Source organism: Mchenga conophoros, linkage group LG16, assembly GCF_057382185.1.
Source record: "Mchenga conophoros isolate Kocher_MC1m ecotype Shallow Benthic linkage group LG16, M_conophoros_male_GT1.1, whole genome shotgun sequence".
NCBI lineage: Eukaryota > Metazoa > Chordata > Actinopteri > Cichliformes > Cichlidae > Mchenga > Mchenga conophoros.
Window position 1 is genome coordinate 15076545 of NC_140541.1, and position 27589 is coordinate 15104133.

Sequence of the window (27589 nt, forward strand, 5' to 3'; positions counted from 1 at the left end):
ACTCATACTAATCTTTCTGGGTCACAAAATAAACTTTTAACATATTTTCAGGCGATAAAGTAGCTGTGTAAACATCAAATATCTGCTCGGTTTATCAAGATATCGCATATTTTCAAAAGTGCTTCGACGTTTTCGGAGACGTCTGCTACCCACCAGCTCGATAGCTAGTTGGGAGCTCGAGGGTCAGTGAAGCCGCCGAGAACGGCACAACTCCCGGCACATCATTTTCAGATCACCGCGGAGTTTCACTACTCGGGTTAAACATAAGTCACTTAGACAACCTAAAAATGTTATTGTTGGGCTTTTTTCAGTGTTTTCTTTGTTCGTGAGTAAATCGATTTGGCTGAGATTAAAGGAGAGTGGAAAAGTACGAGTTGTCATCGAGCAGAAACGGGAGCTGGAAGCATGTAAATATAATAATAACCACTGCAGCCAAGAAGAGTGCCTGACGAGCCCAGTTGTAAGTAAGCTATTAAGACTAGACTGTACACCGTGTTCGTGTTTTCCTCCGAAACAATAAGTTCCGTTTCAGCAGCCTTTCAACGCCTCTCTCTGTCTCTCGCAAGCAAAGTTGACCCAGACAACAAAGTAAAGCTAGTTTTTGGCTACGAGCCCGACACGAGCCCGACACGAGCCCGACACAAACCCGACGGATTAGCCAGAGGTCCCTTTACTACGGTTCGGAGCCGCGGACCTTCAGTAATAGTAATAAATCACACAGCAATAGTACATTCATGTAGTTGTAAAAAGCAAGATAATATATTAAGTAATCCAAAGTATTCAGAATACGTTACTCTCATTGAGTAACGTATTCTGAATACGTTACAAAATACATTTTGGGGCATGTATTCTGTAATCTGTAGTGGAATATGTCAGGTTTATATTATTGGATTGTCATTTATGCTTAGAAGTATTTACTCATATATGCTTAGAGTTTTATAATCAATTGCATGTTGATAGAGGTCTGATCCTTAGCAGTCTGTAAAGACTCTGTGTGCCTTCCAGAGTGTTCTGGCATACACACTCACATCCTGGGGTCACAAGAAGAGGTCGTACCTTCTTTTATTGTTTTATGGTATAGCAAACACAAGTATATCTGTTTTAGTCTAAGTGCCTTTTGTTTAGATGAACTGCTGGACTACCAGACCAGCAGGTTTAGGGAAGTCGTTTATGGGGTCACATCTTGACCACACACACACACACACACGGTACTCTTTGTTCACATGTGTACCTATGTTAATGAACCTATGCATATTCATTAAAGTGTCCTTAAATATCTTAAATGCTTTCATAAAATATTATGTTTCTCCATGAATCTAAGAAGATCAGAACAAAATAAACACTGCTCACAGATATGGAGGATGAACATAGACTTAAAGGAAACAGCAAGATGTTAGTGATAAAAGATGGTTTCCTGGCAAAAGCCAGTCATAATTTGATAACAAGGACACCCACAGTACAGGCACATTATGCAACAGCAGCTCTGTACTGGATGAGTTACAACATATAGTCATGCGAAAAAAATAATCATCCAAAGTCTGATAAAAAACTAAGTAAAATAGGATTCTCACAACCTGTTTATCAATAAAAGGCAAAATCAGATGAAGATCTCCTAATTGCCACTCTCCACTTGTGCTAATCTAACATTTTTAGGAGCTGACCTGTTGTTTTTGTGCTGTTTCCAAGAAATTATAATGTTTATACAAGCTTCTGGATGTTTTAAAAAGCAAGAGAGAGAGGGAGAGAAATTCTCCCCTTTTAGCACTTTCATGTGTAACGTTATTATCTCATTCTTGTGTTGAGGTTATTTTTAATCACATATCACACAAATGTCTCTGCAGCAATGACAGTAAATAATCAATCTTTAAAAACTGATTAAAAATACTATCTAGCATGTTTCTATATAGTTTCTAAATAAGAACTTTAAAGGTCTTAGGCAGGAGCCTAAAGTTTTAATTGCTAACTTTCTGATTATTTTCTTTATATGAATCGGAAATCTGAAACTTTAAAGTTCTTAAAAAAACTGCGTAAAGAAATTTAACTTTTATTAGTTTTCATATGACTATCATATACAAAATTATCTTTAGAAAGGATCAGATCCACTTTTACTGGTGCTGTGAAAATCATATCAACATCTGAAATGTGTGACATCCTCAGAAGTTCAAAAAAAGAAGAACTTGAAACTACTGATAATTTGAGGTTACAAGTGCTGAGCTACAGATCTCACCATTTAGGAAATAGTTTGCCTGCTTGTGAGCAATGGAGGAAATTTCTGCCAGTGCTGAATCTGCTGAACAAGACAACCCAAAACTGTCAACACATCACACAGGTAGGAAGTGATAGATTTATTTTAACAGCTGTTGTTACTGTTGTATAATTCAGTCTTTTTTTTCTTCTCTTTTCAGGTCCAAAGAGCCGTAAGGAGAATCGTTATTTAGGTGTTATTGTGCTGTGGAGTCTGCTGGGTGTTTTGCTTCTTATTGGATTTGTCACTCATGGTGTCCACTGTGAGTCTGATTCTTCATAAATAATTGTTCAAACTGCCACTGAGTGCTGAATTAATATTTGACAAGCTAAGCAATGTTCAAAGTTTTTATGGTTTAAAATAAATCAGAAGCAGTCTAAGTATGAATGCACAAGATGTTTTGTGTCTCAAAAGCCTGCCCTAATTTATTTATTTCAGACTTTATTATGATTGAGGAAAGAGACAGCCTGAATGCAAATCTCTCCACTGTGAGTAAAAAACTTGCCGTCATGACTGAGGAAAGAGACCTGCTGCGTGCCAACTTCTCTGAAAATCTCAAAGAGCTTGAAGTGCTTCTGAGTTCTCTGAGTGAGTCCTTTTATTTACCGTTGTCTTTACAGTGATTCAATTCTCTAGCAAATACTGTTCTCCTTTTCTCTCACTGAGAAGAAACTTAATTAACTTAAATTAATTAAACTTAAATGCTTAAGAGACCAAATATGCATTGTCATTTGGGATTGTGGCTCTTCAAGACTTTGCACTCACTGAAATTATTCAAAATTCATAAAGTCAACCCAAGAAAGTTGCTGGATGATATTTCATTTAATTTATTTCCATCCAGCCATTCGCTTGCGCTTATCCAATTCAGGGTCACTGGAGCCTTTCCCAGCTACCATAGTGCAAGAGGCAAGGTACAACCTGGACAGGTGGCCAGTCTATTGCTGGGCCAACACATAGAAACACACAACACACAAACACACAACCATTCACACTCACATTCTCACCTATGAACAATTTAGATTCACCAATTAACCTAACCCCAGTAGTAGCAACATTGCCGACTGCATCACAAAATCAAACCAGTACAAAAATGCTGAAATTGATTCCTTTATAGAAATTGTAGTTACATTTATAAATTAATGAGTCTACAACAAATAGACCTTAATATAGGTAGTTACAGTCATTCCATCTAAAGTCAGACATTTTTTTTCTTTAGAACATTCTGCTTGACCATCACACATTTACATACAAATTTCATGGTTCAGAGTTTGAACACATCTAATGGGTTTTGTGATAATTTAGCTTCATATATTTCAAGATATATATCTATATATAGCACTTTTCTACTCTGCTTGAGCAGTCAAAGCACTTTTTTTAACATGCCTCATTCACCTAGTCCAGGGGTCGGCAACCTGCGGCTCTTTTGTCCTTGTACTGCGGCTCCAGGTGGTTTGGGAAAATAAATTAGAAGTATTTAGCTGAAGTGTATTTTATTTGTGTTTAGTTCTTTTTTTTAACTTGTAGTTCTAAATTGGAAGATTATTGTGGTATTGAAATATAAAAATAAAATTATATTTTATTATTTTTCATCGCTCAAAATAAGCGTCACACTCGCAGAAGCCAGTATACCCGTAGAAACGGGGTGCATTTATCGAGACTTTCAACTGTCAGGTCAAGGCTCCAAAGGCGATATGAGGGTGGCGGCTCACAACAGTTTTTGTTTGCTGGATAATTTTAGTTCAGCTGGGTGTCTTTCCTTTTGTTATATTTCTTTAAGAGTTCAAAATGTGATTTTCTCTGTAAAACTTAATGGATTTCACACACCTTAGTTGCTCTGTGGATTCTTTTAAAAAGCAGTTAAAAAGTTTTCTGTTCAAACAAGCCTTTTGTTGATCTACGTATTTTATATTCTTTACATTCTTTACATTTGATCTTTTACATTGTGTATAATGTCTATTGATTGTATTGTTTATTTTAATATTTGTGTACAGCGCTTTGTGACTGCCTGTCTGTTAATAAATAAACTTTACTTACTTACTTACTTTAGTTGTTCACACAAAGCATAAAGGTAAAAAAAAAATATATACAGTGTTATCTTCATTTTAGATGTCAAAAAGTATTTGCGGCTCCCAGTGTTTTCTTTTGCGTGGAAACCGGGTCCAAGTGGCTCTTTGGGTGTTAAAGGTTGCTGACCCCTGACTAGGGATGGGTATTGATAAGATTTTCACGATTCCGATTCCATTTTCGATTCTGTTTAACGATTCGATTCTTTATCGATTCTTTTTAAAAAGGAGAACCCTAAGGTCGATTAGCTTAGAACTTTGTTTTATATCTTATCTTTGAACAAGATAGAAATTTAGGAGTAACATGGCCTTACAAACCTAACAGTGAGATCTTAAGAGATCCACAGCCTACGGCTCTTTAATGGGGTGTCACAGAGTCCCCAGGAAAAATTTTTTTTAAATGTAAAACAATAAAATAAATATTCTTCTGTAGCAATAACAAAGTATAACATAAATTATTCTGTAGCAATTACACAAGAATATCCAGTAATGGCCCTGCCTACAATTAAACACATTCACTTACCGAAAATCGGGGGCATCTGCTGTGGCAAATGGGTGCAAGCCTTTTACCTCAAACTTAGTCACTGCTCGGTGACATTTGTCTATCCTGGCCTGAAAGGAGATGCTACCGGTAGACTGCAGCGAGAACTGCCAGCCAGACTCTGTCTCTCTCATCATGGTCACCTAAATGCACAATAATGGCAGGTTTTGTAATAAGGCAGATCGCGCTAACATAATATGCGCTGTTAGGTGATTATTTACCTGCCGCATTAACGGGAGAGGATGTGCAAACGTTACCGCTGCTGCTGGGTTGAGATTCACGAGTCCGGAGCGGAATTAAAAACACGACATTCATTTAAGGTCATCGCGTGTTTTGTGAGCAAATGCTTTTGCATATTCGTAGTGTTTCCTCCCTTAAATAATAATAATAATGGATTGGATTTATATAGCGCTTTTCAAGGCACCCAAAGCGCCAAAATATCTACTTTGCAAGTATTGCAAGCTGCCCTGTTGTCATCCGTTCTTGTAAAGTATGACCAAACTTTTGAGCGTTTGAGCCGCTTAGGCGCCGTGTTTCCTGCCAGGTAAATGACGCTCCGCAACGTGGTGACGTCATTCGGGCGACTGGAATCGATAAGGGAATCATTTGCAAAAATTCTCAACAAGAACCGGGTTTTGATACCCATCCCTACCCCTGACCTAGTCGAACATTCATACAAGCACTTTTCTTTGCAGGAGTGCTGGACTTTTTTCATATTTTAACTAGTCAAGACTTTTTTGATGTATTACAGATTCTGATTTATTTTGATGGTAATAAAGGTCTGTGAAAATTTCAGTCTTTTATCTCTAAAATGTTTTCAGATGTTCAAAAACTGCCTTAGATATCAATGTGTGAACAAAAGGCCTGAAAGTGGGTTAACAGACACATCTACCCATTGTCTTCCACTTATCCAGTTCAGGGTCTTGGAAGGTTTTGTGCCTATCCCAGCTGCTGTGGAGTGAGAGTGAGCGTACAGCCTGGTCAGGTCACCAGTCTGTCACGGTGCTAATACAACAGTTCTGACCACGATGCAGTCATAATATTTGTGGGCAGTCTCATCAGCAACATGGTCATTCTAGCCAAGACAATTATAGTTTAGTATCAGAAATGAAACTGATCACAACAAATAAAAAAGCACACCATTGATAAACTGGATCTGGGTCCAACTTCCACCAAGAAGGTGGTTACACAAATTTGTCTAGAGTGTTTTCATTGTCTTATTTTTTCAGACAGTCCACTCTGTTTTAATTTCCCCGCAGGAAATGTGTCCTTCTGGCTTTACTGTTCTTGTTGGTGTGATTGATAAAAGCAAAACTATTGAAGTACTAAAATTCCAATTAATTGAACAGATCAAATGAGCATTGTTATAGAGTTTTTTAAATATAATTCAGTAACTTGCTGAACTGGTATTTGTTGGTAATGTCTTCCAGAAAAAACATGTCCTTTAGGATGGAGTAAGTTCAACCATAGCTGCTATCTCCTCTCTGAAAGATCTGATTCCTGGAATGCAGCCAGAATGGACTGCAGAGCCAGAGGAGGAGATCTGGTGGTTATTGACAGCTCTGAAGAACAGGTACAGTGTTTATGTATATGAAAGGCCAGGAGTGACAAAATGAATTAATTAAACACACCATTAAATAATTAATTAAAATTTGAATTAATTAATAAATAAATATTTAAGTAATTAATTACATGCCTATTCATCTATTTAAAACATTTAATAAATTATTTAATGATGTATTTTTTTAATTCATTTTGGGACTCCTGATCCTCACCCGTAATTATATATAAATAAGGATTTCGCTTACAACTGGGACCACTGTTACCCTCACCCTCCATCATCTTCCCGAGCTATTTCTCGAGCTTCTCGTGTTCCTTCTTCCTGATATTGCTGTCATTTGGAACCGCTACATCGATCGCTACGGCTGTCTTCTTCCGTTTGTCTACCACCACTATGTCCGGTTGGTTAGCCACCACCATTTTGTCCGTCTCTATCTGGAAGTCCCACAGGATCTCAGCTCGGTCATTCTCCACCACCCTTGGGGGCATCTCCCATTTTGACCTCAGGACTTCCAGGTTATACTCGGCACAGATGTTCCTGTACACTAAGCTGGCCACTTGGTTATGGCGTTCCATGTATGCCTTGCCTGCTAGCATCTTGCACCCTGCTGTTATGTGCTGGATTGTCTCTGGGGCATCTTTACATAGCCGGCACCTGAGGCCTTGCCTGGTGTGATAGACCCCAATCTCTGTGGATCTTGTGCTCAGAGCTTGTTCCTGTGCTGCCATGATTAGAGCCTCCGTGCTGTTTTTCAGTCCAGCTTTGTCCAGCCAATGGCAGCATTTCTGGATATCAGCCACCTCCTCTATCTGCCAGTGGTACATGCCATGGGGGGGCCTGTCCTTCCATAATGGTTCCTCGCCTTCCTTCTCTTCCTTGGGTTTCTGCTGCCTGAGGTATTCACTCTACACGCTGTCAGTTGGGGCCATCTTATCCTATTACTAAAATACATTTTCTGTTTTTCTTTTCTTATTTGGTGAATAGTTTTACTATAAAAAAATGAACATTTTTCTTAACGTTAACACAATTAGAATAAAGTTAAAAAACCATGATGAATATGGTAATTTTACATTACATTTGCTGAATTAAAGTGTATCAGCAAAATCTCTTTAAATTTTTTATTAACTTTTTTAAATGAAGGGTAAAGGTTTTTCATAAAATAAAAAAAAACAGCCTGTTGATAGTGGGGCCAATTAGGAGCTGCCAGGTCAAAACCAACCCAAAACAGCTCACCCAAGGAGGGGCCTGCCGAGACTCTTAAAGGCACAGTACACACATATAAAAAACAATACAGACATACTGACACGCCCTGATTCTGTATATGTCCAGGGCTGTAACACCACTGAGAGAATATATTAACATCTTGATCACCTTGTTTAGACAGCATCAACAAGTTTTTGGTGACAATGATTTATTGATTGTTGAAAAAGATTTACAGCATGCTGCAGGTTAACGAGAGTGATTTACTATATTTGTTGTTGTGAAATTTATCTTCAGTAAAACAGTGCTGCTGTTTCATGCCCTTGTGTTTAGCTCTTTGTGCTTGGAGAGAAATCCTGCTTGTGCAAATCAACTCATTTTTGACTGATGGGGTGCAGTAGTATAAAGGAGAAGGGTGGTCCTAATGTGATTGGTCACCTTGATGGACACTTCAGGTTACTGCGTTAAATTCAGTTACACAGTGAAAGTGACATAGGCGCTGCTTGTGTCCGTATTTGTTTACATTTTGAAAGACAAAGCTTACCAAATTATCAACAGTTAATGTTTGATGCGTAGCAGTGGAAATGCAAACAACCATCACTGTATTACTTTACTGCTGAACAAATCCTACAAACCAGAGCAATCTAAGTTAAGTTCTGAAGTTGTGAAGCCATGTCACAGCTGTCCCATTAATCTATTGTACAGTATTACAAAGCTTTTATGACTGAAAAAACACATAACGAGGATCAGGAAAAGAAGTGTGCATCAGAACCTCTAAGGGCCAAATTTTTACTTTCGCCAAAATGCAGACATTTAAACCTTTGAACAAAAAGTTGCTCAGTCTGCATCAAACACATGTAACTGCACATACCATAACTGGACAGGAGTGCTTCAAAACGTGTCCTAGAATTATATGTTTTTCAGTATTAAAGTGAAGCCAGTGATAAATCAGTACATTCACTGGTGCACAGAACATCCCATGTAGCACAATTAGATTCATATGAATACAATACAATACAATACAATACAGTTTTATTTATATAGCACATTTAAAAACCCGAAGGCACACCAAAGTGCTTCACAGTAATATGGAGAGTCAACATAAGTCAATAACAGGGTACAAATCGGGCACTAGCACAGACAGGATAGAGGCACTAACAGACCAGGAGAATTAGATAAATACAAAATCTGCTAAGAAGACAAAAACAGCAGTAAAATTAATAATAAAATAATAAATTTAATAAAATCTAATAAAATATTTAAAAGTTTAAAATTTAAAAGATTTAAAAGGGTATTAACTGGTCAGGAAAGCCAAGTCAAATAGATATGCTTTTAATCTTGATTTAAGGGATTGGATAGAGTCCAAGGCTCGAATAGAAGCAGGGAGGCTATTCCAAAGGTTGGGTGCAGCTGAAGCAAAGGCACGATCGCCTCTGGTCTTCAGTCTAAACTTAGGTTGGGCCAGGAGTAATTGACCTGATGATCTTAATGCACAACAAGGAGTGTACAGATTGAGGAGGTCAGTGAGGTAGCTGGGCGCAATGTTATTCAGGATTTTAAAAGTGAGTAGCAAGATTTTAAACTCAATGCGATATTTGATTGTTAACCAGTGTACACTGTAAAAAAAATCCGTAAAAATACAGTACAATCTACTGTATAAACGTGAAGGAATTTTCCGTATTAGTCATTTACAGGTATTTTTCTGTATTTCTCAACTACTGCAATGCATTGTGGGAAAAAGAACCTGAAAAGGAGGGAAAAGTAAGCGCAAGAGCAGCCATTAGGCTTCTTTCAGGCTTCATCTGGATTTTGGATTCTGAAGTTGGAGAAACTGCCTTCAAATTTCTGTGGTAAGTATTAAAACTCATGTTTCGTTTTATTAAAATAATGTTTTTCAAAAGACTCCGTGTTTTTATTTAGAAAGAATTGTTAATTTATTTGTTAACTGGTTTCGGCTGTCTCCAGACAAGTCAGGAATATTTTGCTGACTCATTTTTTAAAATAATTGTTATTTAGGTTTAACATGACTTAAGCTTTATTTTAATTAATGTTAAAATAATTTTTACTGTGATACCACCAGTTTTGCCCTTCAGTGGCTGAACCAGTTTTCATAAATATTATAGTTAGCTGTCTGTGTCTCTCAGGGTATTACACAGCTGTGACTGCTAACTAGCTAATTAGCGAAAGTCAGTGATGTGGCTAACTGGGAAAGTGAGAACTTCATGGTTCTAGAAATTATTCTAGGACTCTAATAAGTACTGTATCAATACCTGTGTTTTACAGTTGGCTCTACTGTACACTTTAAAGGGTTTCAGGCAAAGTTACACTAACCCTAGTTTAAGCCTCAGACCTTCCTGGCTGATGCTAGCAAATGCTAATGTTAGCCTCTGATTTGGGCTGCTAAAGTAAAGACTTTTAGCTAGCTGACCAGCATAGATTATTTCGGTGGTTAACAGACTGTAGTGGTAAAATTATTGAAAGTATAGTTTCACCTCAGCACATTTACAATTACAGTATGTCTATTTTGTAGCACATAGAAATGTTTAGTTAATATTTACAGACAGACACATTTTCCCTGTAACTGTGTTTTTACTCCAACATTTGTTGAAAATGTAATTTATGAAATGCTGAGCAGCATTTCTTGTATGTGGAATATTTTTGTCACCCCACTGTGCTAATGTGATTAAATACTAAAAATTATTACTAAAAAAATTCAATAATAAATCAATAATAACTATTTCTTGATTGAACTATAATGTAAGCGCAGTGCTGGTGTGCAGGGGCTCTATATGCCTTGTCTATATCAAGCTTTTAGCCAAATATAAGCAGAGATATTTGTATCTTTCTTAAAAATCCAGATCCTTACAGATTATTTGAGAAATGGATCAACAGCTATCACTACTTGAAGCACTTTAAGTCCTGCAGTGGAAAAATATCCCTTATTTCACCTTTGATCACACACTTTGGTTTTCCAGTGCAGAGCAATGGCCAAGAAAAGGAAAGACTTCCCCGAGTGAAAAAAAAGATGAAGATACAAGCTGGTGATGATCCAGAGCAGCTGGTCTCAGGAAATGAAGAAAAACCCTGATCACCTTCTCTACAAACACAAGGTGAGTTTAATGTTGTGGTTGATTTAGTTTTTCAAGGTATGTATGTTACTTTAATTATAAACTGCTTTTGTTGCAACAGAATGGTGTTATGTGTATGCAACTCTACGTGAATTATAATCCTTTGTAGGGCTGCGTGATATGACCAAAGTCTCATATCCCAATATAAGACGTATCTCTCCTGATAACGATATATATCACAAAATAGTGCATTTTCTGTCAATTCTGTGATTCTCGGGCAACTCGACTTATGTGAAATGTTTTCAGTTGGGCGTCGTGTACCTGGAGTCGAGTGTTTTGACCGATGCATGAAACTATACATTTTTAGACATGAGTTTAAATGGCCGCCATTTTCTTTCTGAGTATTTATTAGACGCCGTGCTGCAAGGAAAAGCCTGTTCTAACGTTTGAGTCTAAGGATTATTTTGAGCACCTGACGACTCTTTTTTGCTTTTCATTCGTAAACTCTCTCGAAACTCTTTCATGTGATTCTTGTGTAGGTGGTTAAAGAGGTTTGTCGTGTTCGAGTGGTGGTGGGGACCAGTTTGTGGCATAATTTGCATAGTACAGTTTTCTGGGGCGTGTCAGACTTTTCATAACCAAACCATGTCCATGCTACAGAGGTAGCCCCTCATTTAACAATAAGGTCCTCGATTTCTTTTGACTGGTCCTTCTGGTTCTGCCTCATCCTTGCTGGCCATGCTGGTATTCTCTGTGCCTTCATCTGCGTGGTGACTGTAAGCGCCATTTATAGTTACTTGATGTTTTTATTTGAGGTCATTTGTTTGATGCATATTCTGAAATTTTATGTTTGAGAATAATGTATATCATTTCAGTTTAGTTTGAAAAGTCTCAACAGAAACTTGAGCTTTATTGTGAAAGATTTATGTGGAAAATAAACAAGCGGACGGCGGAGCCACACGATGGTTTTATCCTCATTGTTGGTAACGAAAGTACGCGTAAAAACAGTCACTTGTCCGTCCATAGTGTGGTTATTTTAAGTATAAGAGAAGGAGAGAACTTTAAGAAATAATATAGCAACTACAGTGACCATCAAAACCATGAAAAAAATATTGCCGTAAACAGTTTATTTTGCAACACCACAAAACAAAGAATAGTGTATAATATGAAACGATAGACATTTTTATATCGTAATCTGATATATATCGTCATATCGCACAGCCCTAATCCTTTTTTTGTTTATGTTGTTTATGCTCTAGGTAAAAAAAATTTATAAAAATACAAACTTTTTAAAAATGTCTTGTTGTTTCTCTTTTTTTCCTCAGAATAAATTGCGACTAGTCTCAATGGCTGACACGGAGGAGCAACACAGCGACACGTTAACTCCGACTGCTGCAGTTCCTGTATGAACTGAGCAACTCTTAAAATCCAAGGAAAAGCTGAGTGTATTTTACTTAAAGCTCAGATGGACCTTGATGTACTAACATGCAGGCTGCATTCAGGACTTTGTCACACTGTTATATGAAGAGCGGTAACAAGACTTTGTAGTAATTTGTCTTACTATTGTCTTATTTGTTGTGATTTAGGGTCTGTGCGCACAAGCAGAGGTTTTTGTTTGTAACTGTAACCTCGTTTTCAGAGCCTTGTCTAACATTTAATGGTCATGAAATATGTCAGACTTTTTCCTCTACTTAACCAGCTTAGAGAATTTGAACACCGTGGAGAAAAAGGTGTGCATTAAGGATTTTGAACTATGATGTTTAAGTGTTGTCACTGCTGAGGATTCGTGGACACAGATCCTTATTCACTATGCTGCTGTTTACAGTTTAACTTTTCATCAGAACAAGCACTTCTAATTATACTTTGCTCCTCACTGACAAAACAAGTCCCGTAAATACACTTTTATCTTTAAGTTTGGGACAGTAATCTGTCTTAATTTATTATGTGTTGTAGTTATCATATGGGGAAAAGTCCTGTGGTTATCCATCAGTCCTGTTCGAATAAACCCAAAGTTCAGGAACATCTTCTTTAGATTTGTTCAGTTGTATTCATGTGGCACCACTTAAACAGTCAACAAATTTTGACTCAAGTATGTTATATTGTAAGGTAAAGAGCCCAAAGAGTTAATCTCAGACAAATGTTCACACAAATGTGAATTACATTCACTTCATTAATGAAGTGAATGCAATTCAGTAATCAAAGGTGTTTGGCTATAACTGACTACATGTGTATACTGTATCATAAGTGGACAGAGATGGATGTAAACCACACCTTAACCATTTGGCTGAGGCAAAACTACCACAAGGCAGTGATTCTAACTAAAAGGTACTCTGGATATTATTAAATGTGAACATGTCGTTAAATATGACATTTTTTGTTTGTCAGGTGTCCTGTTTGAAGAAAACACTTGGTAGCCACTTGAATGAATGTAAATAAACACATTTACATGAGGGCAACCTGATTTCAAGGAAATAAAAATGCTCAAATTTGAAAGCTTGTGAGTTATTTTGTTCATGTATCAGCTGTTTAGTAGTTTTATGACAAGATGGATGCTGTCATTATATTTAAGTATAGTGTTTGAGTTAAGGAGAATAAAAGAATATTTAACATTAATTGTACCAATGTTGTTGTGTACGAAGCACAAATTAATTTAAGTTTTAATTTATGAATTTTTGAGTACATGGTGTACTAGGTTGTAATTGCATAGAAATGTACGTTTAAGGATATAAAGAACTATATTTAATGAGTTACAGTGAAAAGAAGTGCTTGGAAATAGTAATATAAACAGAAATTTCAATTTTTCTATTAACGGAAAATATCAGTTAATGATACAGAAAATATACTGTGAATAAACGGAATTTTCTGTTTTATAGCTGAAGGAAATGTCCGTAAATAGTACAGAGAGTATACTGTAAATCTACAGAATTTTCCGTTTTATCATTTACAGAAAGGTCTGTCAAACCTCCGTAAAAAAACAGAAAATGTACTGGCAGAAAATTACCAGGACATTTTCTGTTTTTCTACGGAATATTTTTTTACAGTGTAGATCAACAAGAGCCGGAGTAATAGGGTCAAATTTTCTAGTTCCAGTAAGAAGGCCGCAGCATTCTGAACGAGTTGCAGCCTTCGAAGAGAGAAGGCTTGGAGACCACAGTAGAGAGAATTACAATAATCTAACCTGGAGGTCACAAAAGCGTGGATAGGTTTTTCCAGGTCCTTGTGCGGTATATAATGCTTACCTTTAGAAATATGGCGCAGTAGAAAAAAAACAGATTTAACTACAGATGATACTTGCTTATCAAGCTTAAAGGAGCTATACAAATAGACACCCAGGTTACGCATAGAATCACAGAGAGAGTTAGCTAGGGGCCCCAGCAGGGCAACAAGCTGGTCTCGAGGAATATGGCTGTTGAACACCATAACTTCAGTTTTTTTCTCATTTAAAACGAGAGAATTTTCTGACAGCCAATCTTTAACCTCTCTCAGGCAATCGTACAGGGAGTTCAGTGATGCTGACAAATCATCAGTCAGTTGACAATAGATTTGAATGTCATCAGCGTAAAAGTGATAAGAAATATTGTATTTTTGAAATATGGAGCCCAAGGGTAGCATATACAAAGAGAATAATAAGGGGCTCAATACAAACCCCTGGGGCACACCACAACAGAGAGGGGCAACAGAGGAATGAATCAACTAACAAATTGTGGTATGATTTAGCTACAGTGAATTAGCTTCAGTTGTGGTGTACAATTTAAAGACTAAACAATTATTTAGAGTTTGAAGACTGTTTTAATGCAGAATATTTATACATTTTACTGTAATAAAAATGTATTTTTTACTGAATAAAAACATTGATCAAACCAAAATTTAAGTAATTTAAAGAAAATTGTACAGCAAATATTTGAGCAGTGACAACAGACAGCAGACAGATGTGTGCTGGTCCAAGACCCGAGACCACAGTGATGAATCTACAGTAGACATGACTAAAGTAAATCTGCTGGTTAGCTGCACAGATACAGTAAAACCACAAAGCATAAAAACTAGTGCTGTCAAAATTAACACGTTAATTGTTGAGATCAACGTGAAATATTTAATGCGTTAAAAATTTTAATGCAATTAGCGCAGTAGGGATGGCTATTGATAAGATTTTCACGATTCCGATTGCATTTTCGATTCTTTTTAATGATTCGATTCTTTATCGATTCTTTTTTAAAAAGGAGAACACTAAGGTCGATTAGTTTTGAACTTTGTTTTATATCTTAACATGGCCTTACAGACCCAACAGTGAGACCTTAAGAGATCCACAGCCTACGGCTCTTCAATGGGGTGTCACAGAGTCCCCAGGAAAAAAATTTGTAAATGTAAAACAATAAAATAAATATTCTTCTGTAGCAATAACAAAGTATAACATAAATTATTCTGTAGCAATTACACAAGAATATCCAGTAATGGCCCTGCCTACAATTAAACACATTCACTTACCGAAAATCGGGGGCATCTGCTGTGGCAAATGGGTGCAAGCCTTTTACCACAAACTTAGTCACTGCTCGGTGACATTTGTCTATCCTGGCCTGAAAGGAGACGATACCGGTAGACTGCAGCGAGAACTGCCAGCCAGACTCTGTCTGTCTCATCATGGTCACCTAAATGCACAATAATGGCAGGTTTTGTAATAAGGCAGCTCGCGCTAACATAATATGCACTGTTAGTTGCATTAACGGGAGAGGACGTGCAAACGTTACCACTGCTGCTGGGTTGAGATTCACGAGTCCGGAGAAGAATTAAAAACACGACATTCATTTAAGGTCATCGCGTGTTTTGTGAGCAAATGTTTTTGCATATTCGTAGTGTTTCCTCTCTAAATGAAATATCTACTTTTCAAGTATTGCAAGTTGTCCTGTTGTCATCCGTTCTCGGAAAATGTAACCAAACTTTTGAGCGTTTGAGCCGTCATGTTTCCTGCCAGGTAAATGACGTCCCGCAACATGGTGACGTCATTTGGGGCGACTGGAATCAATAGGGGAATCCTTTGCAAAAATGGCAAACAATTCCAAGGAATTGAAACAGTGGGAACCGGTTCTCGACAAGAACCGGGTTTCGATACCCATCCCTAAAGCGCAGTTTTGGGGGTTTTTTTTATTTCCTGTAATCTAAGATCTTTAAACTCATGAGCAGCTCTGGAGGAGGGGGCAGCATTGTTCTATGCTGGCATTTGGCCTGATAGAAATGATTAGAAGAAAAAGAAGTGATACCATGCTACTATAGCTAACACATGCGAGCATGGAGGAAGACTGACTTTTGGGTGGAAAGTTTCTCTTTAAGAAGTTTCCTGATGGCTTGTTGGACAAAATGAGAGTAAGGTGGACAGTTTGCAAAGCTAAATTCAAGTACCACAGAAGCAGTTCATCACTGGCGTATCACCTGAGAGCAAAACACCCAACTGAATCCGCCTCTACGGGACCTCGCCAATCTACGCTTCAGGAGTATGGTGCTCGTGGACGAAAAACAAAAAATGGTAGAGAAAAATTAACCAATTCCTTGGAAATTTGGATAGCTAAAAACTCCCGACCAGTTAGCATAGTAGAAGATGATGGACTGAGAGAAGTCATTCGCGCTGCATCAGGAGATGTATGTTACAATCCGCTCTTGAGAGGAACCACTGTGTCGAGACTGCATGCTTTGTATGAGGACCAGAGGGCTCAGCAGTCCAGTAAGCTTGTGCAAGTAAGGAATGTCGCTCGCACTGGAGACCACTGGACTTCGGTGAACAACAATAATTACTTGGGGCTCACAGCACATTTTATTGATTACGATTGGACTTTACAATCGTTTGCACTAACAGTGAGTAAAACTGAAGAGAGGCATTATGCTGAGGTGTGTGCTGACCATTTTCTGAGTGTTGGAAAATCAGGGACAATCAGGACTAACCACGCTTGGCACCGACAGTGCTCGTAACATGGTTGCAGCCGCCAGACTACTTCCATTTGAACACAGCCCTGCATGGCCCACATTCTGCAAAAGAATGGTTACAGTTTCTCTTAATGACAGCACATTTGAAAGGGCTCTGGCCAAATTTCACAAGATTGTTGGACATTTTAAGCATAGTCCAGCAAACGCTCAGGAATTAAAGGCACAGCAAGCTGCACATGGACATCAAACAGAACCGCTTGTTCAGGACGTTCCAACAAGATGGAACTTCACCCTAGAGATGATCAAGCGGATCCAGAGAAACAAATCTGTGCTGACCACCGTCCTGGCTCAGCAAAACAGCAAGGTGACCATGTTGACTGACCAGGAGCTTCACAGACTGCAAAAGCTGGAAGAACTACTTGAACCTTGCCAGCATGTGTGCTTGGTTCTTCTGATTCAGATACAGAGGAAGACGCTAATGACCGCTGTCTGAATCTGTACAAAGCAGAGCCCAAAATTGACGTAGGAGAGTGTCCACTACAGTGGTGGTTAAAGAGAGAAGGAGCACATTCCAGGCTGGCACCTATTGCACACAAGTACCTGTCAACCCCTGCAACCACAGTGCCTTGTGAGAGCTTATTCTCACTCTCAGGTCACATCATTCAAAAGAAGCGTGCTTCTTTGTCATCAGATAATGTAAACAGAATAGTCTGCCTCAGTAACTGGCTTAGTGCAAAGAAGGACTAAGCCAAATCGCTCCTTTTTAAGTGAAAATGTTCAACATTCTGGGTTTTCAGCTGTGTCTTTTTCTGTTTTAAATACTGAGTTTTGTGCACCCTTTATTGTTATGGTATTCTGTTATGGTATTCACTTTAACCTTTTGGCCTGGGTTCAGTAACTGTTGATGACCTTGAAGGTTTTTTAAGTTTTCACTGTGTTAAAGATTGATGAAAACTATTAAAATTCACTTTGAATGTCAGCATATATTCTTTGTGTTTATTCTGCATTTACTTCATTGTATTGCATAAATGTCTGTTACAACCTTAAAATATAAAGCTGAAAAAACGTAATTGGAGCCAGGCTATTAATCAAGTAATTACGATTAATCACAATTAATATTGATTAATAACAGAAATTGTGAGATTAGTTAGTAGCTATATGTTGTGATGTGGTCCCGGTGATGTGGAAGACATCATGCCTCGTCCCTGTACCAAAGACGCCACGTCCCAGTGGCCCCCAGGATTACAGGCCCGTGGCACTGACCTCTCACATCATGAAGACCCTGGAAAGGCTCATCCTGGACCAGCTGCGACCCATAGTAAGACCACATCTGGATCCCCTTCAGTTCGCTTATCAGCCTCGTCTCGGAACTGAGGACGCCATCATCTACCTGCTCAATCATGTCTACACCCATCTGGACCAGCCGGCGAGCACTGTGAGGGTCATGTTTTTTGACCTTTCCAGTGCTTTCAACACCATCAGGCCGACCCTCCTGGGTGATAAGCTAGCAGCGATGCAGGTGGATGCTTCTCTGGTGTCCTGGATTGTTGATTACCTGACAGGAAGACCACAATATGTACGTCTCCCACAGTGTGTGTCTGACAAGGTGATCAGCAACACAGGGGCACCACAGGGGACTGTCCTCTCCCCCTTCCTCTTCACCCTCTACACCACAGACTTCAGCCACTGCACAGAGACCTGCCATCTTCAGAAGTTTTCTGATGACTCTGCGGTGGTTGGATGCATCAGCAGGGATGATGAGACAGAGTACCGGGCTGTGGTCGACTCCTTTGTCACGTGGTGTGAGCAGAATCATCTGCAGCTCAACGTGGCAAAGACCAAGGAACTGATCGTGGACTTCAGGAAGACCAGGAAACACTTGACCCCTGTTTCAATCCAGGGGGTCAGTGTTGACATTGTGGAGGACTATAAATACCTTGGAGTACACATTGACAATAAACTGGACTGGGCTAAAAACACCACAGCACTTTACAGGAAGGGCCAGAGTCGTCTCTATTTTTTGAGGCGACTGAGGTCCTTCAACATCTGCCAGAAAATGCTGAGGATTTTCTATGAGTCTGTGGTGGCCAGTGCGATCCTATATGCTGTTGCATGCTGGGGGAGCAGGCTGAGGGTCGCAGATGCCAACAGACTCAATAAACTGATCCGTAAGGCCAGCAATGTTGTGGGGATGGAGCTGGACTCCCTCAAGGTGGTGTCGGAGAGGCGGATGCTGTCCAAGATAAAGACAATGTTGGATAACACCTCCCACCCACTCCATGACATGCTGGTCAGTCACAGGAGCTCATTCAGTGAGAGACTGAGATTACCGAAAAGCACCACTGAACCACACAGGAAATCATTCCTGCCTGTGGCCATCTCCCTGTACAACGCATCCACTTAACACACTGTTTGCTGCTACAACTACACATGTTTCTTGTTCAGCTATTTATTTATGAGTGACTTATGTATATATATATATATGTATATATATATGTATATATTGTACTATTCTTAGTTAGTGTATTGTCTGTCTTGTCTTAATGTTGGTTTATAATGGAGCACTGTAACAAAAAATAATTTCCCCCTGGGATCAATAAAGTATTCTGATTCTGATTCTGATAAGACCCTTTAGATTTACACAACATTATAGCAACAGTGATAAAAGTTTTATTAGACACTAGTTCAGATCAGACAAATGAGCTACTTACTAAAGACAGCCTGTAACATCCTCCTCTCCTGTCCACAGACTGACTGTTCAGAGAATCTTTAATATTATTTAGATGAATTACAGTGGCGCCTGAACCCACAGTCAGTGAAGCTCTGCAGCCAGATGTGTACAGCTGTGTTTGACTGATCAAAGTGCACTCAAAGGCAGCATCATAGGCACAGTTTACATTCATTTACATTTTATAATAATAAGTTTATGCACTTTTTCCTTTTTTTAATGTTGTTCTTTTTTTTCCTTTTAGGAATGATGCATTCTTCTTATTACAGTGATTTTTCTAAATCACAAGAGCTATGTTGTACACCAGATTAAGGGGACAGTTTAAAAGATTTGTTCAGCAGTAAAGTAATCCAGTGATAGTTATGTGTATTTCCACTGCTACAAAGGAAATGAATAACTGTTGATAACTATTTGGCAAACAATTTTTCAAATTACAAACAAATAGCAGTGTATGCAAAGCAGACAATCTTGGTGTGCGATGGCTTCTTTATGCACATTCTAAGCGCATGGGTTTCTTTAAATTTAGAAGCAATGAATTTAACTGCGCCTGTGAAATTACATCATTTGCTCGCATTATGTTTTTTTCTCGCATGCGAACTATGACATAAAAAGAATTTCATAGTTTATATGTAAAATATGCAAATAAAAACTTGTGGTTTAAAACTGAAATGTTTTCTCTTCATATTAAACAGACCTTCCTCTCTATGATCACCACAAAAGAAACGTGTGTGTGTGTGTGTGTGTGTGTGTGTGTGTGTGTGTGTGTGTAAAACAGAGGTGAGCATTCTTGCTAATTATCTAATCATCTTGCACAATGACAACCATATTGATCCACAATTCTCTAACACTGCATAGACTAAAATTGTGGTTTTAAAGTAAAATAAAAAGATTTTTCTTCATATTAAACAGAAATTCCTCTCTACGATCACCACAGAAGTTTGGATTGGTTTAAATGACAAAGAACAGGAGGGAACATGGAAATGGGTAGATGGGACTCCACTGACTCTGAAGTAAGCCTTCACTTGGTTCAGTTCATTACTTTTATTAAATTTCCAAAATATTTCCAAAATTTGTTAAACCCACAGATGAATGCAGATTGTTCAGTTTGCATATTGGTTGAGCCAAACGGCTTCCCAAAGCTTAAAGATGCATGCAAATGACTTGATTTTTGCCACACTGAGCCAAGGCAGTAGTTATTATATCAGTCAAGATGTCTGTGTAATCTGGGCTCATGTGTTTGTCTTTATACTTTGTATAGTCCTGTCTAACAAACACCATGTACTAAAAAAAGTAAAATAAAATATATATTATTTCCATTGTTATCTGTAATTTGGTGATCTTAATGTGCAGTGTGTTTATAAAAACTCAAAGCTGCTGATGGAAAATTTGTTTGACAAAACTCCTCACACAAACACCAAAGACTCATTTTTTCCTCAATAATAATAAAATAATGTTGTTGTCACTGACCTGCTAGGTACTGGGCAACAACACAACCTGATGATGGTGGAGAAGAAAACTGTGCTTATATCAATAAATGGGGAAGGTTTTGGAATGATTATTCTTGTTCATATTCTCATCAATGGATCTGCGAAAATACACCAAACCACAGTACAGTTTCTTTAAGATCATTTATTCATAAATGTTTTGCAGTTTTATCTATGATTATAATTCTAGATTTGAATCTGTTTTATTTCATAATTATGTGTTTTGTTGTGGCTAAAAATTTGCATTTGCTTTTTCATTTTACCTTAGTGGAGACTTCAGAAGGTGGTTAAGTTTGGGGTTTCTGACAGTTTTTTATTGTGGTTTTTATTGTTTAAATTGTTGTATTTATTAAAAGTTTTCTATTATTTTTACTATATTATAAATAATGACACGCAAGTAAATAGACTGTTTAGATCTTTGTGATCAAGTCTTTGGAGGATTTTAATTAATTAAACAGAATTCATTGTTATACAGTTCATAAAAGATCATTCATAAACTGAAATGTTATTTGTTTGTAATTTCTTCCAGATAAAACATGTCCTGTAGGATGGAGCTTCAGCCATAGCTGCTATCTCATCTCTAAACGCTCTGCTCCCTGGGATGCAGCCAGAATGGACTGCAGAGACAGAGGAGCAGATCTGGTGGTTATTAACAGCCCTGAAGAACAGGTACAGTGTTTATGTATGTATGTGTTATTGAGCTGTAAATAAATTCAAACTACAATTTTTAATGTAAATAGCCTTTTATTTCAGCCTTTTTTAAGTGTTAAAACATTCAAAATAAAGTAAAAAAAATCATTATGTATGATGTGTATGAGCATTTTAAAACATGTTTAATGTTCTAGAGTGTATCAAAGAAATCTGTTTAGACAGAAATTGTATAGGGGGAAACAACCTGTCAATAGAAGAAGCGGAAGAAGAATAAGGAAATGTGGCAGTGTAGCAAGGATAAGGAAAACAGGATATGGTAAAGATGCCTGCAGTCCTGTTTCACTGCAGGTAACATGTATGTGTAACATTGTAGTGACAAATAAAGGCTCATCATCATGATGCCAACAAATGCAGTGGATACAGCATACATTGCAGGAGAGAGCATTTGCAAGGCAAGGGGCAGGAGTAACAGGAAGTCCAGTAACTTACAGAATACTATTGTACTATGTTTGGTTTCCACAGTTCCAGTTCTGATATTCTATGTGTTTTAGTAAAAATTATGTTTAAGTAAAAGTATGAGTCCACTGACAAAATATATTAACATTTTGACTACATTTGTTTAGACAGCATGAATAGATTTTGGTGGCAATGACATACTGATTGTTGAAAAAACATATGACAAATCAATTACAGATTTGAATGACTGCTATTGAGATTTGAGTGAGTGTTTTGCTGTGTGAGCTGTCAGGAAATGCATCTTCAGTGTTGCACAAAAATGTGTCAAAGCATTAAAGAAAATTCAAAGTTTTAATTATTGCTGGCTTTGGATTTTTAAAAGAAACTTAGATAAAATAAACTGCATGTTGGGTCTAACAATTAAACCCCGCTGACTCACAGACCAGTCACTTGTGTACAAAAGCAAGACCACAGTGCTTTCTGTCTTTAACTTGCTACAAGGGGAGAAGCACCTTATCTGATCTAAGCCAACTCCAAACTCCAGCCTTCCCTCGCAGCCATTCAGTGGCTACACAAACATCTCATTAATCATGCGACAGATAAGACACTCACATGTGAACATGTGTCGTGTGTGTCTGCAACAGTGAACATGTGATGTGTGTGTGTGTGTGGTCAAGATGTGACCCCATAAACGACTTCCCTAAACCTGCTGGTCTGGAAGTCCAGCAGTTCATCTAAACAAAAGGCACTTAGACTAAAACAGATATACTTGTGTTTGCTATACCATAAAACAATAAAAGAAGGTACGACCTCTTCTCGTGACCCCAAGATGTGAGTGTGTATGCCAGAACACTCTGGAAGGCACACAGAGTCTTTACAGACTGCTAAGGATCAGACCTCTATCAACATGCAATTGATTATAAAACTCTAAGCATATATGAGTAAATACTTCTAAGCATAAATGACAATCCAATAATATAAGCCTGACATATTCCACTACAGATTACAGAATACATGCCCCAAAATGTATTTTGTAACGTATTCCGTTACGTTACTCAATGAGAGTAACGTATTCTGAATACTTTGGATTACTTAATATATTATCTTGCTTTTTACAACTACATGAATGTACTATTGCTGTGTGATTTATTACTATTACTGAAGGTCCGCGGCTCCGAACCGTAGTAAAGGGACCTCTGGCTAATCCGTCGGGTTTGTGTCGGGCTCGTAGCCAAAAACTAGCTTTACTTTGTTGTCTGGGTCAACTTTGCTTGCAAGAGACAGAGAGAGGCGTTGAAAGGCTGCTGCAACGGAACTTACAACGCGTACTTTTCCACTCTCCTTTTTCTCCCTCCTTGTGCTCACAGACACATCATCCACAGGTGTGCCACCAATTTACTCACATGGACTCTACTAACCTATCAGAAGCTTCTTCAGCTCAGAATGGAACGTCTGGAGTTTTCTTATTAATTAACAATAAACTTAGTGTACATGTACTCCTAAATTTGATGAAAGTGATAAAAATAGACGGCTCTGTCTCTCTTTATTCTGACATTTAACTAATTCAAAAGATATTTCAATATTTATTTATCCAAAACAAAACAAGTTTACTCTAAATTGATGTTGTACAGTAAAAAAATGTTCTTGTGTTTTCCATAAAGTGTATGTAAATATCTGGTTTCAACTGTGAATATATTGCTGTGTATTGAAGTTCCTCTTGTTTTGCATAGAAATATACTGAACAACATACAAAGCATAATATATAAAATACTACCTGAGTTTTTTCTTTGAAAGAAGCCCCTTATGTCCATTCTTGTATATCAGTGCATTACTGAAACCGATTTATTAAGCCGTGGAGGGTAACAACTGAAAATATGAAATAAACACACATGTAAGCTAAGACTCTCTAAAGAAACAGCATTGTTGTTGTTCGGCTTTTCATTTCACCATTTGTTGATTCACTCCAAGAGCAAGTAACGTAATATTGGTCAAGTGATCAGTTTGATATCAATCTTTCGTGATACACCGTTATATTTACATTATTTGTACAGTACGAATGATTTGCTTTGGTACCTGGTCGAACTTCAGTTCTCCTCTGTCTGCCTGGCTGCGTTTCTCTAACGGCGCACTCGCAGGCAGCAGCTGCCCCGCCCGCTTAGTGTCTGAGCTCGGATCATACCAATATTAGGGGGGATTTACGCACAGTCGTAAATTCCCACAGAATTGTGTTTCGAATATTGTGTGTAGTTTTGGTTTTATACAGTTGTCAGCCACAGGCATCCTAACTATGAAAAAATTACACTCTGAAAGACCCCGGGCTTCTGAAAAAACAACCCGGGCTTAAGCCCAGTAAGCCCCCCCCCCCCGCGCTCCGCCACTGCCAACTCCTCAGTAAGGAAAATCGGTATTGGCTGTCCTAAAAGTTGCTAGAAGTCGCTAAATGACATCATCACCTAATTTGCATAATTGGTCATGCTAATATAATTGTAACCTACGCTGTTGGAGAGAGAAATAACATCATGGAAGAGACATAAAGTGAGTAAAAAACGTCCTAAATCCATTTAGAATTTATTTAGAACTACAAATTAAATTTATTTTAGCAATTATTGTTTTTTAATGTCACAATTCCAACCCTGCTCCTTTATCCGGGCTTCGACCGGCAAAAGTGACCCGAAATAGGCACTCTGGTGGCACTATCCTCCACCCGTGAGTGCTTTAGCACGGGTGAGGTGCCCTTTCACATTTGAGGTGCCCTTTCACGTCAAAAAGTCGTCATAAATAAGTCTCCAATGACACCAGAAAAAGTCGCCAGATTTGTCGCTAGTCGCTTTTTAGAAAAGAAGTCGCTAATGGGGTCTGAAAACTCGCTAAATATAGTGACAAAGTCGCTAAGTTGGCAACACTGCACTGACGTCTGTGCTATCTATTCTTACAGCATAGATAGCACATGCTATGCTATGCTTATGCGTACAGCAACCATGTGTAAAAAGTGGTCAATAAAGACATGCTGAAAAGCGTGTTTGTACAAACATCGTCGGGTCTGCCCTGGTATGTTTACAATGGGACTTCTGCTCCTGAACCTCTGCGCACAGCGTCTGCAGATCAGGGTTGTACGAAGTCACTTTCATCTTCACGCAGGACTGTAAACTGTCATCTGTGAGGTGTGAGCGGTGTTTGTTTTTAACATAGTTCACGGTGGAGAACAGCTGCTGACATAATGTGGATCCAAAGTCTCGATAAATGCACAGCGTTTCGGCGGGTATACTGGCTTCCGCTAGTGTGACGCTTATTTTGAGCGATGAAAAAAATAATAGAATATTTTTATATTTATATTTCAATATCACAGTAATTTCCAATTTAGAACTACAAGTTAAAAAAAGAACTAACATAAATAAAATACACTTCACCTAAATACTTTTAATTTATTTTTCCAAACCACCTGGAGCCGCACTATAAGGACTAAAGAGCCGCATGCAGGTTGCCGACCCCTGGCATAGGCTAAAAATGTGGTTTTAAAGTAAAATAAAAAGATTTTTCTTCATATTAAACAGAAATTCCTCTCTACGGTCACCACAGCAGAAGTTTGGATTGGTTTAAATGACGAAGAGCAGGAGGGATCATGGAAATGGGTAGATGGGACTCCACAGATTCTGACGTAAGTCTTCACTTTGGTTCAGTTTATTCCTTTACATAGGAAATTTGTTAAACCCACAGATGCATGCAGATATAAACACAAAGGCTTACATGTCGGTGGTTGACTACTAATAGCGTAAAGATGTGTGCTAATGACTTGTTTTGGCCAAGTGGGAGCAAAAGAAGTTATTATATCAGTCAAAACAACAACAATTCTTGTGTTCAGAGCTGGTGTGTTTTGCCATCTGCACACTTTATGCAAGCCTGTTTAAAAACCACCTGAAAAGAAAAATGTTATTGTTATTTGAAATTTGGTGATCTTAATGTACAGTGTATAATATATATACACTGTATAATTCTTAATAATAATAAGATAATGTTGCTGTCGTTGACCTGGTAGGTACTGGGCAAGAGGTGAGCCTAATAATGGTGGACATGAGGACTGTGTTTCTGTCGAAATTGAAAAAAACACATGGTTTGATCGTCCATGTTCATCTTCTCATCAATGGATCTGTGAAAAAGTTTCGGAAAACAACTGATTCAGAAAGATGATCTATTCATCAATGTTTTGCAGTTTTTTCTTTGATTACAATAATTGTACTTCTGTATTTCAGTTTTATCCTAAAAGGCCTATATATAATTTTTTGTTTTTTTGTCCATATATAAGTGGTTAAGTTTTGGGTTTCTGTTTGATTTTTATTCTACTGTTTGAATTTTTGTTTTTGTTCTTTTTTCTTGTGATATTGTTTTTATTATCATTATTATTAGTTTTATTGAATGTTTCTGTTTTGACTTTATGGTTGTTCTGGTGGTAACTGTCAGTTTGTGATCCTTATATTTGTTTCAAGACTCAAGTCTGGTTTTACTTCCTGCAGGGTTTCTCAGTTCCTCCCTGATTCATATTTCTTTGTAGTTGAGTGTTTATAGTCATGTCTGTGTTCATTACAGGGAGTGGAGAATCATTAGGCAAGTTGTATTTTTGAGGAATAATTTTATTATTGAACAACAACCATGTTCTCAATGAACCCAAAAAACTCATTAATATCAAAGCTGAATGTTTTTGGAAGTAGTTTTTAGTTTGTTTTTAGTTTTAGCTATTTTAGGGGGATATCTGTGTGTGCAGGTGACTATTACTGTGCATAATTATTAGGCAACTTAACAAAAAACAAATATATACCCATTTCAATTATTTATTTTTACCAGTGAAGCCAATATAACATCTCCACATTCACAAATATACATTTCTGACATTCAAAAACAAAACAAAAACAAATCAGCGACCAATATAGCCACCTTTCTTTGCAAGGACACTCAAAAGCCTGCCATCCATGGATTCTGTCAGTGTTTTGATCTGTTCACCATCAACATTGCGTGCAGCAGCAACCACAGCCTCCCAGACACTGTTCAGAGAGGTGTACTGTTTTCCCTCCTTGTAAATCTCACATTTGATGATGGACCACAGGTTCTCAATGGGGTTCAGATCAGGTGAACAAGGAGGCCATGTCATTAGTTTTTCTTCTTTTATACCCTTTCTTGCCTGCCACGCTGTGGAGTACTTGGACGCGTGTGATGGAGCATTGTCCTGCATGAAAATCATGTTTTTCTTGAAGGATGCAGACTTCTTCCTGTACCACTGCTTGAAGAAGGTGTCTTCCAGAAACTGGCAGTAGGACTGGGAGTTGAGCTTGACTCCATCCTCAACCCGAAAAGGCCCCACAAACTCATCTTTGATGATACCAGCCCAAACCAGTACTCCACCTCCACCTTGCTGGCGTCTGAGTCGGACTGGAGCTCTCTGCCCTTTACCAATCCAGCCACGGGCCCATCCATCTGGCCCATCAAGACTCACTCTCATTTCATCAGTCCATAAAACCTTAGAAAAATCAGTCTTGAGATATTTCTTGGCCCAGTCTTGACGCTTCAGCTTGTGTGTCTTGTTCAGTGGTGGTCGTCTTTCAGCCTTTCTTACCTTGGCCATGTCTCTGAGTATTGCACACCTTGTGCTTTTGGGCACTCCAGTGATGTTGCAGCTCTGAAATATGGCCAAAC

At 38.1% G+C, this 27589-nt stretch overlaps 1 protein-coding gene and 1 long non-coding RNA gene across 2 annotated transcripts; both read left to right on the top strand.

Annotated features, from left to right (window-relative positions):
- Window positions 1-2259: 2259 nt before the first annotated feature.
- Window positions 2260-27197, top strand: LOC146556452 (C-type mannose receptor 2-like). The gene is made up of 9 exons (XM_085250415.1): window positions 2260-2329; window positions 2406-2507; window positions 2684-2833; window positions 6280-6422; window positions 20226-20326; window positions 20791-20924; window positions 21330-21469; window positions 25459-25562; window positions 25941-27197. Exons 1-9 carry the CDS (start codon window positions 2260-2262, stop codon window positions 26077-26079), a joined length of 1083 nt encoding a protein of 360 aa, XP_085106541.1. The 3' UTR covers window positions 26080-27197.
- Window positions 9224-13196, top strand: LOC146556453 (uncharacterized). Its single transcript, XR_014889066.1, has 3 exons — window positions 9224-9460; window positions 10586-10720; window positions 12004-13196. It is a non-coding gene; the product is annotated as an uncharacterized LOC146556453 (long non-coding RNA).
- Window positions 27198-27589: the final 392 nt, after the last annotated feature.

Coding starts and splice junctions, on each gene's coding strand:
- LOC146556452 (XM_085250415.1), top strand. CDS start 2,260: ATGGAGGAAATTTCTGCCAGTGCTGAATCTGCTGAACAAGACAACCCA. Junction 2,330..2,405: donor ACTGTCAACACATCACACAG/GTAGGAAGTGAT, acceptor TTCTCTTTTCAG/GTCCAAAGAGCCGTAAGGAG. Junction 21,470..25,458: donor TTAACAGCCCTGAAGAACAG/GTACAGTGTTTA, acceptor CATATTAAACAG/AAATTCCTCTCTACGGTCAC.